The sequence below is a fragment of the Zonotrichia albicollis genome, chromosome 2, assembly GCF_047830755.1.
Source record: "Zonotrichia albicollis isolate bZonAlb1 chromosome 2, bZonAlb1.hap1, whole genome shotgun sequence".
Taxonomy (NCBI): domain Eukaryota; kingdom Metazoa; phylum Chordata; class Aves; order Passeriformes; family Passerellidae; genus Zonotrichia; species Zonotrichia albicollis.
In genome coordinates this window covers 58,493,042-58,506,378 of record NC_133820.1, presented here as the reverse complement: position 1 = coordinate 58,506,378, position 13,337 = coordinate 58,493,042, and the positions used below count along the sequence as shown (strand labels likewise).

The 13,337-nt window shown below is 38.5% G+C and overlaps 1 protein-coding gene across 8 annotated transcripts in view; it reads right to left on the bottom strand.

The window, feature by feature from the left end:
* Nucleotides 1-13,047, bottom strand: part of SGCG (sarcoglycan gamma) — a 103,903-nt gene extending 90,856 nt beyond the window's left edge. For 2 of the 8 annotated variants that reach the window (XM_074535243.1, XM_026790686.2), the window contains exons 1-2: nt 12,830-13,034; nt 12,271-12,370 (exon numbers count right to left, since the gene is read on the bottom strand). Coding sequence is in view for 1 of the 8 variants with exons in the window: in XM_074535242.1 (XP_074391343.1) it covers nt 12,830-12,883 (54 nt within the window). In the remaining 7 variants the exon portion in view is untranslated. Of the gene's footprint in view, nt 1-12,270; nt 12,371-12,829 lie in introns of all 8 variants that reach the window. The other 6 variants (XM_026790688.2, XM_014263942.3, XM_005482518.4 and 3 more) reach the window with 4 other exon arrangements.
* Between the last annotated feature and the right edge of the window lie 290 nt (nt 13,048-13,337).

The window sequence follows — 13,337 nt, the reverse complement described above, 5'->3', positions numbered from 1 at the left end:
ACAATTTCTTGTAAAAGCAGCACACGACAACAATTCACTTCAGATTTATCCTTCTCTCAGCTACCCTCTTTTACAGAGAACTTTCAGCACCAGGCTATTGGATTAACTAACTTTATCAGCAATAGCAGGGTAATCCACTACTGGTACTTTATTTTTCAGGATCCTTGGGACAAAAACCGAGGAACGAGGACTATACTGGAGAAGCCCTTCTGATGGTGGCACATTTCCAGTGAGCGGATTTCCAAAGGACCAAACAGCCTACCTCCTGTCACAGTGGCAAATGCAATCTCATGCCAAGGCAGAATCTATAAATCTTCAGAAAAAAATACTGACTGGCACTGGACAGCCTTAACAGAATGATCGACAGCCTTTTCCTACTGGCCCACAAAGAACTTTAGGAAGAGCTCAGGAGTAGGGCTAATGACTTATTTTTGAGAGCAGCAGCACACTCCAAACTACCTGGAGTAGCACACAGAAAGTCTACAGTGAATATAGACTAGAATATTTTTCCAGCCTGGGGAAAAAAGAATTTTTAAATATTACTTTTAAGATTTTATTTTCAGCAATATAAGGGGGAAATTAAGGCCCAAGAAGTTTGGTAAATGCTCTCCTCTTGTCCAGTTACTGTGACCTTGTTTGTTACTTACAAAGGAAAACAAAGATATGGTATTTTGGTTTGAACTGCCTGCTAGGATTGCTTTTGATTAGTAAATTAAATGCAAGGTCAAGCTGCTTTAGCAACAAGGAAATTTGATAAGGTGCTCCCATGATTGTGTTACAAAAACACGATGACCTCAATGTTACTATGAACTCAGGATTAATGAAAATGTGAAAAAGTGATTTTTGTAGCCAGGAAATATTACATAATCAAAATGTAACAACAAGTCTAGCTGAGAAGTAAATATGCAGATGTAATACTGAAAAAGTGTATGTGTACAGATTTTTATGTATACACATAACAAAGTTGGGGTGTTCCTTAAAGTTTCTTCTGAGGTAAAGTTTACTTATCTTACAAAATGGAAACAAGACAATAGGAGCGCCTCATGATAAAACATAAAGGCTTTTATTTGAGTTATAAAAATGTTCATTCTGCCATCTATCTGCTAAGGTAAGCCTGAGAATTCTCATTAAAATTTCAGCATGGCTGGTCATAAAAAAAAAAGTAGGAATAGTTAAAAAAAAGATAATTGGATTCTTACGTGATTGCATTATAGTCTGACACCTCTAAGTAAGGCTATACCTTCTGCCACTGAACAAAAGGTTACCTGGATGGGATGTGTCGCCTGTCACTAAGTAAGCGATGAGATTTATTCATTTGGAAAGTTGGGCCCTATTTAGTCTGTTATTTACAGAAGTTAGAACATTATGATTTTATTATAAAATTAGACAAATAAGTGGAGTACCACTTCTCACTTACACATTACTCTAGCTACATAAAATGTGTATTAAATTTGCTTTTAAAATGTAAGGCAAATATCCTGAGGCACTCCTAATGGCACAAAATGGTGTTGTTACTTCCAGGGACAAAACTGAGCTATTCGAGAACAGTAAGTCACCAGTACCATACCTTTAATTATATTTGTTTAATGCTGTGACGAAGCACAAGTGAGTAAAATGTTCTCTTTGTCTGTTCAGACACTTCTGTACTGGCAAAAGTCCAAAGATGTCTTAGAAGGACAGATAATCATTCAAAAATGATGATGGAGATCACATACAACTAGAACTATCAAACTCGTGAAAACAAATCTAGTTTCTTCTGACAAAAGTGATGAGAAAGACGATGTGCACTAACAACACTAGTGACTTCTCAGGAAGCCGAAGCTCAAGAAAACTCATATTGATAATGTTTCCCCTGTATTTCACTTTAAACTAATCTGTCATGATCTCCTGGAACTGCTTATAGACAAATCTTGCACTAGGTTAATCAAAACTTTCTCTTTTCTTTTTCTTTCCATTTCCCAGAGCTCACTCTGGAATTTTGCTGTGCAATGAGGCCAGACAGCTTTTCACTGGACTTTCAAAATTCGGTTGGTTTATGCTCAGGAAGAAAGGAAGAGTCATCTATACTAAACAGAAGTGATAAAATGGCTTTATAGGAGGTAAGAGACATAAAGACATAGGGACGACATGTAAAAAAGAAATCAAGAAATACGACAAGAGAAGCAAACAAAATAAAAGTGACTGAGAAAGGGTGGAGACAACAAAAAACAATCTGCAGCAGTAAAGAATAGAACAGAGAGCAACAGGAGTGTCCCATCAAAAAATAGCCTGATGTTCACTATTTCATTGGATAGATGGAATGTACCAATTGTTGTAAGCTTAGAGAAATTTTCCAGTTTCCTTAAGAACTGGAGGAGTTTGGAACAGAAGCTAGTTCATTTACACAATTCTATAATGAGTAGAAACAATTGCTGAAATTTCAACCCGGCTTACCAAAACTCAATAGAGCTACCTCAAAACTGGAAAGTAATGACTTTGTAAGTCATTATTGTAAGTAAAAACTGTCTTGCTTATAACAAATCAGAGATAGCACTTAAGTATTAACCAGAAGTATCACCAAAACTATTTAATTTCTCAACCAAACAGTGCATATTATAAGACTCAACTACTGTGAAACAAAAGTTATTATTTTGTTAAGTTTGTAACAGTAAACTACAAATTCACTTGTGTCCACCGACAGGAAATGGAATCCTGCTATTCCCTGGACACAAAAGCATCTCAACATTTTCTGCTGGATAAGCATCTGAAAACTTTGTAATGTTCATAAGTATCGTACATGCAATTTTCATACAGAACCATAATAACTCAATTAACACTTGATCCTCATAGATTATTTTAAAACATTATTTCTAATGAAATACTAAATAGTGCAGGAAAAAGAAAGTTAAACTTTTCCATTTTTAGCTGCTCTACTAACAATTTAAAATCTAGTTTTAGACCCTCTTACTAAACTTCTCACAACAATGCATGCATTTCTCAGCCCAAGGAAGTTCTTGAATATAAATTATCAGAATAGAGAACATATCAGATGAAAGTTTGAACTATATTGGCAAATACATATGCTTAGTTGTTTAATTAGTTCTTGTGATTTCATAAACTCTTTGAAGATTTCTCTTCAAATAAAGTCATGTGCATTAGTGCCCTGGTGTCATCCACTAAAACTTTCAGTAACAATAAGTAAAGAGGGTGCACACATCTTCCCACAGTGCTGTGCTTGCTGCATCTAACAATCATTGGCAGCACAGTCACAGCCATTTCCACATTAGATTCCGGAACTCAGATTCCTGCATATATCTGCATGTTCCTAGGCAGACAGCAATCCCTACTTACCAATATGATCATCTCCAACTGGCTACTGCATGATCTAACTCTTTTTGGGATGTACTGGTGTCCAAAGCCAGGCTGGATGGGACTTGGAGAAGTATAGTGCAGTGGAAGGTGTCCCTGCCTGTGGCAGGGGGTTGGAACTGGGTGATCTTTAAGATCCCTTCCAACTCAAACAATTTTATGATTCCGTTCTGTGATATAAAGACCTCCTCCCATCTTGCAGGAGACTTACTTCACATACTGTAAGAGTATGCCATTTCCCAGAACTGTTACCAGAAAATTGTTATGATTTTAATACCCATTATAAGTAGAGAAATGAACTTGCTTTGAGTACCTTTCAGACACCTTTTCATTTGTTTTCATGCTATCATTAACATATAGTTTCAGTTAAAGATTCTCATTTGTTCCTGTCAACTGATCCTAAAGAATAATGATCTGGTGTAAGGTTGTTTTACAGGGGAAAAAAAAAAGAGATAATATTTCCTTCCCATTCAAATCACTCTGCTTCAAGAGTCTATTATGACAATTGAAGATAGCACCAGTTGTCCCTGTTCCTGCAGGAGCAACTGGTTTCTTGTGACAAAGCCTGGAGCATGACAGTTTTATCTCATGACTTTTTTTCCATCAAAGACCTAGATTGTGAAAAAGTGTAATTCATGTACTTGATACCAAATGAGTTTACATCTAAAATTAACAAGAAGAAAAGAAATACCAGCATCTCCTTTAGAATAGTGTCTGTAATTATAAGCTATTCAAAAGGATGAACAGAAAGACGGAATTAATTTTCCAGACTTTTCCAAAGTCAACTATCAGAAGATTTATATCAGCATTGGGCTACTTCTAGGTGATGTCTGTTGCAGCTGACTGAAGAGACAGTTTGTTGCTACAACCAACTTTAGTCAAGCTATTTATTGTCAGGTATGCATTTGCTTCTCTCTTCACAATTCACAATAAAGTAGAAAAAGTATGATTGTGGATGGTTTTAAACTTACTGCTTTCATGAAGGCATTGTATTTGCAGAATGCTGCCACAACTCAGTAAGAGATGGAAAAAAATCACATAGTAGTTCAACCTGCCAAGACAAAATCAAGTGCCAAGAAGTAATCTTGTGCTAACTAGTAAATCTATACTAACTTCTTAAGAATATTTTGCCACATGAATAAGGAAAAAATTGCCTGGAAAAATAAGCGAATTGTAGACATTGCTGTTAGGTAAGTGTGCAGTGAACTCAACCAAAAGTGTATTCCCATAGCTCAACTAAATTTTCCAAAACCTTATGGAGCCGAAATTAAAATAAAAACAGGATTTTATGTGCAGCCATAAAAATTATTTTAGTCTAGTCACTTCTGCTGCTAATTATGATTTTCTGCACAGTCTGCAAAAAGACTCCTTGAGTCCATGCTCATCATTTACACAGTGGGCTGACAGTTGCAGTAGTCATGGGAAAGAGACTGACCCTGATCAGAGATTATACCTGAAAATGACAGTACAATCAATAAACCCTAATGATACGTAGATGAGAAGCAGATTTTACAGATGGCCTCAACTCTTGGATATTTGCATGAGGGGCTGATTTCTGGATAGGCATGGACCTTGAGGTAAGCCTGTCAGCCAAGAGCGGATGCAGCAAACATCGGCAGGAAAAATGGCAAAAGTTTTTGCACTTGCTCACCAGCTTGATGATAGGACTAAAGAAACTATATGAATCAGCATGAATGTCCAACATTTATTATCTGCCAGTGTACTGTCTTCAATCAGTGTTGCATTCACCACAGATAAAGCTCTGCCATGCTCAAAGACATATGTGCAGACACGGGTGCCAACTGTACAAGCAACCTGAGACAAGAATTCACTGGCATGCCTAGGTGCACTTGCATTTTTTGTTGGAATGGAGGACTGAATGTATTTGTTATTAGCATATTTTTGGACTCAGCTGAGCAAACAAAAACAATGGATGCTTAATTTGGGTTACTGATTCAACTGGCTTCAAGTTAACCTACAATTTAAACACAAAACAAACAAACCAACAAAAAAATCAAAACAAAAACCAACCAAATAAACAAAAATAAACAAAAAATAAAACAAACAAAAAAACTCCAAAAATATCTGAATACAGCTCCTGACAAAAATTCCCATAATTAACACATAATTTCTAAATATTCCAAGAAATTCAGTATGTGTAGTGTATGAGACATTGTATGACAGCAAAAATCCCAAGAAAAAGTATTAAGACATGTCAGAGAGATTACCACAAAGCACTCCCAAAACTGAGAAGAGTTTGGCAATCATTAAGTTTAACTAGTAGATAAGAGACACACAGCACCATACTTAAAAAGGGAGGGATGCTTCCTTTTAGCACAGATTTTTGTCTCAGATTTAAGATTAACCTTCACTTATGGGAATAAGAAAGCAATGACAGTGAAAATTTCCTTACAATCTTCCTTACTTCCTTTATTACTCAAACCCTAGTGCTTAAAAAAAATACAAGCAATTCCTATTCTTGGCAAATCTCTAAATAGGATTAGGAAGGCAAGCAACAAGCTGGACAAGGAGCAGAATCATACATATATCCTAATTATACAGTATTAAGAACCCAATAACCCATGTTGATGGGTTACTGCACACACTTCAGAAGTAGCATAATGAGTTCCCCTAAAAAGGCAGGCCTGATGAGACTGCTATATTGTTCCAAGCTATCAATCAAATGTGCTGTTAAGAAGACAGCATATGCTAACAAAAGGGTTTTATTAAAGAAGATAAAAAATACCTTTTCCCATAAAAGCATATAGTTTTCTTGAAGCCCTGTTAATTTGGTTGGAGGAGAGGCACACATTTTCTCTGCTGATCTAAGTAAAGCTGACTTTGCCTTTCCACTGAGAAGTTAGAATTCAAAGTTTCAGTCTCTTCAGGTCTAGTGTATCCTAAAAATGCAATGCTCAAATGTAACATGAAACCAACTGTACTCCTTAAAATGCAGTATTTTTAGTTGCATTTGCAATTTCTTAATGTATTCCCTTGCAATAGAATTGATAAAGGCCTGTGCAACACTGTAATATTGCTGTAGCTTTCAAAGCTATGTCGAGGTGCATCAAGAATTGCAACTTGTCTGCAATGCTTAACCTGAAATAATCCTTTGGAACAGAGAAAGTCCTTAGTTATACCTTGGGTCCATTGTTGCAAAACTTGACTGAAAATTCATGGTAATTTCACCCTTGAAAAAGCCATGTTGAGTGAGTGTACTTATCCTCCAAAGCACATTTTTTTTTTTTCCTTTTTAAAGTGGTATTTAGACCAAGTACTATCAGAACTTAACATGGCTTAAGTTCAAAGGTGTAATAAGTGATTCAGGCCATACTATTACTTTCTCTACAAGACTGAACAAGAAGAAAGCATTAAACATTCTGGAAATGAAACACCACAATTGACAAGATGACTTAATTAGACTACAGTAAAAGGCTCTCTGAAGGCTCTGTCCTGGTGTCACTCACTAAAACTATGTCAGTAACAATAAGTAGATAGAGTGCACACATCTTCCCACAGCCCTGTGCTTGCTGCATCTAATAATTATATTGGCAGCACAGTCACAGCCATTTCCACATTAGTTGCTGGAACTCAGATTCCTGCATAAATCTGCACATTTCTCTACGCAGATCCCAATCCCTAACTATGAGTATAATTACCACTAATAACAGAGATTCCTATATGATCCCTAACTTTTTCTGGGACGTTCTAGCACCCATTTGGATGGGGCTTTTTACAATCTGGTATAGTAAGAGATGTTCCTGCACATGGCAGGGGGTTTGGAACTGGATTATCTTTAAGGTCCGTTCCAACCCAAGCCATTAGACAATTCTATTACTTCTGGGGGATCTTGTATTAGCCAGCGAGTAAACTAAGGGAAGAAGAAGAAGATCCCATTGCCTAAAGGCTTGGTAGCTCATCACATTCCTTACAAGACGCTGAGAAGACCTCTTGACTTCCTTCTAGACCCATGAAGAACACAGCTCATGCAACAACTAAAAGTCCTGAGAGAAGTGATTTGACCTTGCACTTCAGACATAAAAGTAACTCTGACCATTGCCAGGACACAGTAAACGGTTTACTAAAAGCTGAACCTTCTTCCTAAATAACAGAAGGCTTCAGGACCCAGTGTTGGTTTCGATAACAAGGAGGAGGCAGGATGTCTCTGGACTTCCACAATGGCTGCTATTGCAGTCTTTTTGAGACAGGTCACAATTTTTTTTCTCAAATTATCTGGGGAAGTTTGTTTTTGAGAATGGATGGAGAGATTCCAGTGAAATTTATTTAATCAGCCAGACCTTTCCATTTTTTTTCTCCTTCCTTGGTTGTTTAAGTGCTTCCAAGTTTTGAAGTCAGCACCAGAAAAAATCTGAGTCCTTTTTATTTATGTGAATATGCACCTCTATATGTAAAAAATATTGCTGTCTTCAAATTTCTGAGCAAAAATCTTCACAGCCTGAGAAAGTGCTACATCCAAGAAAATCAAGTCAGGGAACCAGTATCACGTAACCATTTTTCACATACAATATTTTTCTCAAATAATGTTGTACATTAGTTTACAATTCCTCATTAGCAAATAAATAATTGGTGACAACTGACAGATAGTTACAGACAAAAATTCCTTATTTCAGAAATCAAATAAATTGCTGGCTTAGAATCAATATATATATGTTATTATGTCATTTTTAGATTAATGAACAGGGTTTTCAGTATACATTGTGCAATTTCTTCAATCTTGAGTTTCCCTCAAAACTCAAAAAGCAATCTACTTTTTCTGCAACATAGAAAAACATGTTTTTACAGTATCTTTGATAACAGCAAGGGTGTTCAATATACAAAATCCAAATTCCAGAGTGCTACTCTTAGAAAACAAATAGAAGTTATCTCTCCAGGTTTATACAGACAGGATATTATGAAGTTTTCAGAATTATTTATAATAAATACATTCTCAGAAGTATAGAATGCCTAATGCACAACCACAAGCAAGGAATTTATTTAGGTACTTCTGTATGACTCACATATATTGAAGTTTCCAAAAGTAATTCTTCAATTTCAGAGGGTGATACATGTAATGTGACTTGACAGCAATATTGACAAATATATTAATTTGGAACATCACAGTGAGTCAATTCAGTGAAGTGGAAAAAAAATAATTAGATGTTCAGAATCACTCTGTTAAACCTAAGACTCTACATATTTGTAGAAAACAGGAAAATATAACAACAAATTTCATATTATGGCAATTTCATTAAAGACTGTTAAGGTTTTCAATGCCATATGCCTCTAAAAGAAAATCAGTTTTCATAACACTATTTTAGTTTTCCTCTAATGTTTTCACAAATATGTACAAATGTGAAACTTGACTGACCCTTAGAAATTAAAGCATAGTAGTCAATTAAACAGCTCAATAATTTGACATATTATTGCCCATTTCTTGGTAACTAAAGTTATTTACTACATATAATTGTCAAAAACTAAAAAGTAAAACTAGCACTTAAGTTACCTTGTTAATTTTCATGAGGTTTATGTATGGCATTTTAATTACAAATAGGATACATGATACAATTGCAAGGGACACTGCCCAGGAGTATTCTGAGCTGACATTCAGGATAAGGTATTTGGTCGCTCAGTAAAACAATCGTATTAAAAAGAATTTCTACATTAAAAGGCACTTCCTTTCCTTTAAAGCTGTGATGTTTTGCAACAAAACCTTTCTTAAACAAATACACACTACTCCTGCTTTGGACTTCATAATAGTTTCTAAAAGACAATAATACCCATATTTATACACTGTTATAATACCTGTGGACTGAAACCCATTATATTAGTTAATTAAGAAACAGTTTACATTTCCATATTAAGAGAAGGCTCCCCTATCTTTCCTGATACATATTAATCACTTTATTAATAAGAGAAGCACCAAAGTATAGTTTATACACCTAAGCACGACATTAGGCCAAGGAGATCTAGAAGCCAGGACTAGAAATCTTGGTATATGGACTAAAATTCAGAATAATGATGTTAAACTGCAAACATGATCTAGGAGAAAATTAAGATGCAATTAAAGAATGTAAATAGTTAACTAAAAATAACCGAGTGGGAAAATACTGGATGAGGACCCACAGTGTGTAGCTACTCTGGTATTTTGATGGTTAGAGTTACCATGAGTAAAAATGATCAGAAATACCATATTCCTGCAGAAAAGACAACATGCTACCTTGAACTGAAGCTAATCTTTACAGTTTATTTGTTGGTAAGGCCACAGCTGTAATTTCCGCACAGAACATTCTCTACCTTTTGAATAAAGGAAGAAATTAGAGGAATTCAACAGAAAATACAGAAAATATTAACTACCAGAGGTCTAAAAAAGGTGGCAAAGAAAGCAAAAATTAAATAATCAGGAGTCTTTCAGTTGAGAGGAAACCAACACCCAGAATGTGCATGCAAAGTGAAAGCTCATTCTGCAGGAATATTACTTGTTTGTAGTGACCAGAAGAAATCCTTTTCTAAATCTAGTCCTGTCTTTTTACAGGTTTATCATATGTACTTCTCAGCACCTGGGAATTCAACTTGTAACTAAGACACAATTTTCTTTAGCCAGTATTTTCCACTTTTTATCAGTTTCTTGCTTCTGCAAAAACACTAAACACAGTTAACTTGTTTTACAATGGTATTATCTACTCCAAGCATACACGATGGGTTTAACAACCAAGAAAAAAATTTTCTATTATGGCTCAAGAGATGCCTTTATATATAGCAGTACAAGGTCTGCAAACAGAACTATAATGAAAAAAGCTGTATATGCAACCACAGTTTTCAGGTAAAAGCAAATACCTCACCTGTTTCTTCATGTACACCTTTACCCAAAATCCTCGAGGTGTGTATTACCTTCAAAAGAGGTAACTTTGTTTTTAGAGCAAATGCTAGTACTAAAAAACCAAACAGACAAGCCCCCTCCCAAACAAACAAAAAACCATCACAGCAAATAAAACCCCAAACCCTCAATTCCTTCTTTTTTTTCCTCTTTACCTAGCTTTCCACACTTCAATACCTTAATGGCCTTTTTTATGCCCCCGCCTTGCCTCACCTGGCCATTTTCACTGCTTAAGATTTTGCACGCTGTAAAAGAACATTTGTTGGACACCCAGCCACATTTAAGCTTCTGACTTCTAACATGAGCTCAGGTTTTGATAGCAATTCCTACATACAATTTGGACATGTTATCAGAACAGATATCTTATTAGCAAACAAAGCATTTTGCTTCAGTATATTCTACCCATATTCTACCTCTGCACAGCTTAAGTACTAGTACTTCTGAGTGAATTTAACTAAGATGCTGATATGAATAAAATTAATTCAAATATCTGGTTACAGAACTGAGCACTAAATCCATAGGCTTCTAAATATTAAAACTATGCTAAAAATCTTAAGTTTGACCCAACGTCACTACATCAATTCATCCTTACAGCTTAGTTACATCCTAGCAGTGATTTTACAAGCAATATATTCACCTCCATATAATAAAAAAGAAACGTTGAAAAGTTTGTCAGACAGTTCAGAATGACATCTCCTTTAATGCACTACACATGCTCACTCCAATGCAAACCAAGTTTTAACTGTCATGCTGTCAAGAAAAATGATAATTCCCTAGTCATATCTTATCTTTCCAAGGAAGTAAGAACTACAGAACATTCTACAATAGAAAATTGTATCATAGGTTTAATAAAACCTGCCGCTTGCATGAAAGCTCAGAGTTGTTGTATTTGAAGCTGCCAAATGAAAAAGAAAAAATAAAAAAAACCAACCAGTGAACAAAATGCAGAAGAGTGGGAAGTATTTCAAGTTTTCACATGTCTATTCTTCTATTTTGTCAGCCCTCTCTTAGCTTAATGCTATATAAAAGTCCATTAATAAAAGCCTGAGCACATGTAAAGAAGTCTTAGAGCTGCGTTGGGTCATTAACTGTGATAGACCTTCTTAAGAGATATATCCATGAGCCTATTAGGAAAAGTCCTAACCTGAAAATCACCTTAAGTATGGTGTTCAAGCATTACCTGCAGCAACAGCTGTACACTGTGAAATCTAGGCTACTTTTGAATGCTCCCCTAAATCTGGCTTCAAATTTGTTCTATTAAAAACCAACCAACCAACAAAACCCTCAAAACCAAGAAAATAAACCTCCAAACCAAAAAGCTACTTGTACTTTGATCTAATGAAGTTAGGTTCATTGCACTAAAGTTTTTCTTTTAGATTTTGCAACAAATATTGTGGAATTACCTCAGTATTTGACAATGTGTAAGTGAAACACGGAACTGCAGCTGATAGTTAAGGCAGACTGTCTCTGATTAACCAAGTGAGTTAGTGCAGAAAATTCTCTGTAAGGGGAAACTGCCTCATTTGAAATAGCTTGAATCCTTCCACTCCCAGTGCAGGTTGCAATGCACACATCTTTGTTCAGGTTGGGAGGAAAGGAGGCTTCCCAAGGTACAGGTTTTTTGATTAGTTATTTTTCCTTAAAGTGGTTCAATGTTGTTTTTTTTAGCTTTGTAGCAAAGGTACCTACAACCTCTGTGTGGAACGCTGCTCACTTTTGATTCCTTAAGCTACTTCTGAGGAACCAAGCAAACTACTTTAGTCTGTCCTTTATCTGAATTATGAGCAAAGGGGGAAGAAAATAATTGCAAAACATTTAAATTGGGATTTGATCTCCAACAGCGTTATGATGATTCACACATTTTACTCAAAGTTTCTGCTTAATCCACAAATGTTCAGTTAAAAAGCCCCAATGAAATGTGAATCAAAAAGATCAGCAGTTGCATTTACTCTTACGTCACACAACATAACAAACCTACTGAAGTCTCAGGCGTACTGCTGTGCGTCCCTTTCTGGTAAGACTTTGCAGTTTGTTTCTCCTAAACATACCTAAACTGACACAAGCGAGTAGGTAAATTTCACAGAAGAGTAAGATGCAGCCATCAAAGATGTCGACATTACACTTGCAGGAATACTTGATCCTACTCCTCTGCAACAAACCAGAGTGAAGAACAAGTTGAGCGAACTGCTGGCAGCACGGCTCCTGCCACCCGGGGAAAGCTGCGGCACCCACTGCCCGCGGCAAGCAGACAAGCTGCTTCTCCCTCGCCTCGCTCCCGTCCCGCGTTGATGCTCTCCCGCTTCTCTCGGCCCTCACTCCGTTGGAAACTTTCCGCGGGGCGCGGCACGGCCGCTGACAAGGGTGCCGAGCCGCCGGGGCCGCACTCCCAGCGCGGCGCGCCTCGCCCCGGCGGGGCGGCACAGCCTCGGGCACCGCGCCGGGTACCGGAGCACCCAGCGGGTCCTGCCGGACACCCCAATGTGCCACCCTACCCCGCCTCCCTGCCCTCCGCCCCCGGCCGGCGCCGGCAGAACAACTTTCCAGGGGACGCTTGCCCTTTCCCAGCACTGGAAGTGTCTCGGCTCGGGCCGGGCCGGCAGGGCTTACCTGATGTCCCCGCTCGGCTGCAGGGCAGGGCAGCGTCCCCGCGGTCCCCTTCATGCCCGAGGGGCTGCCTTGCCCTCGCACACGTCCTCATCCAGCTTCCTGCCCGCGGGCTGCGCCTCCTTCCCTCGCCCTGGCGGGGCGGGCGCCGCTCTCGCGGTCTCGCCGGCGCTGCAGGGAGGGAAGGAGGAACAGAGGGCGGGCGCCAGGAGGAGGAGGAGGAGAAGGAGAAGGCGAGCAGGGGCGGGAGACGAGCTGTGCCCTCCCTCTCTCCGCCCCGGCTGCCAACCAGGGACGTAGAGCAGCCGCGGACGGACCGCGCTCCCCGGCTGCGGGAAGCACCCGGGCACCCCTCGCCCTCACTGCTCCGCGTCCCTGCCGGGCGTCCCCGGCTCTGGCGGGCAGGGCAGGGTTCGGTGGTGCCTCTGGAGGGCGCCCGGACCCCAAAGCTCTGCGGTTTATCGGAGCGAGCCGGCTCCAGGGCCGGTGGCTGGGCCGGGCCGGGCCGGGC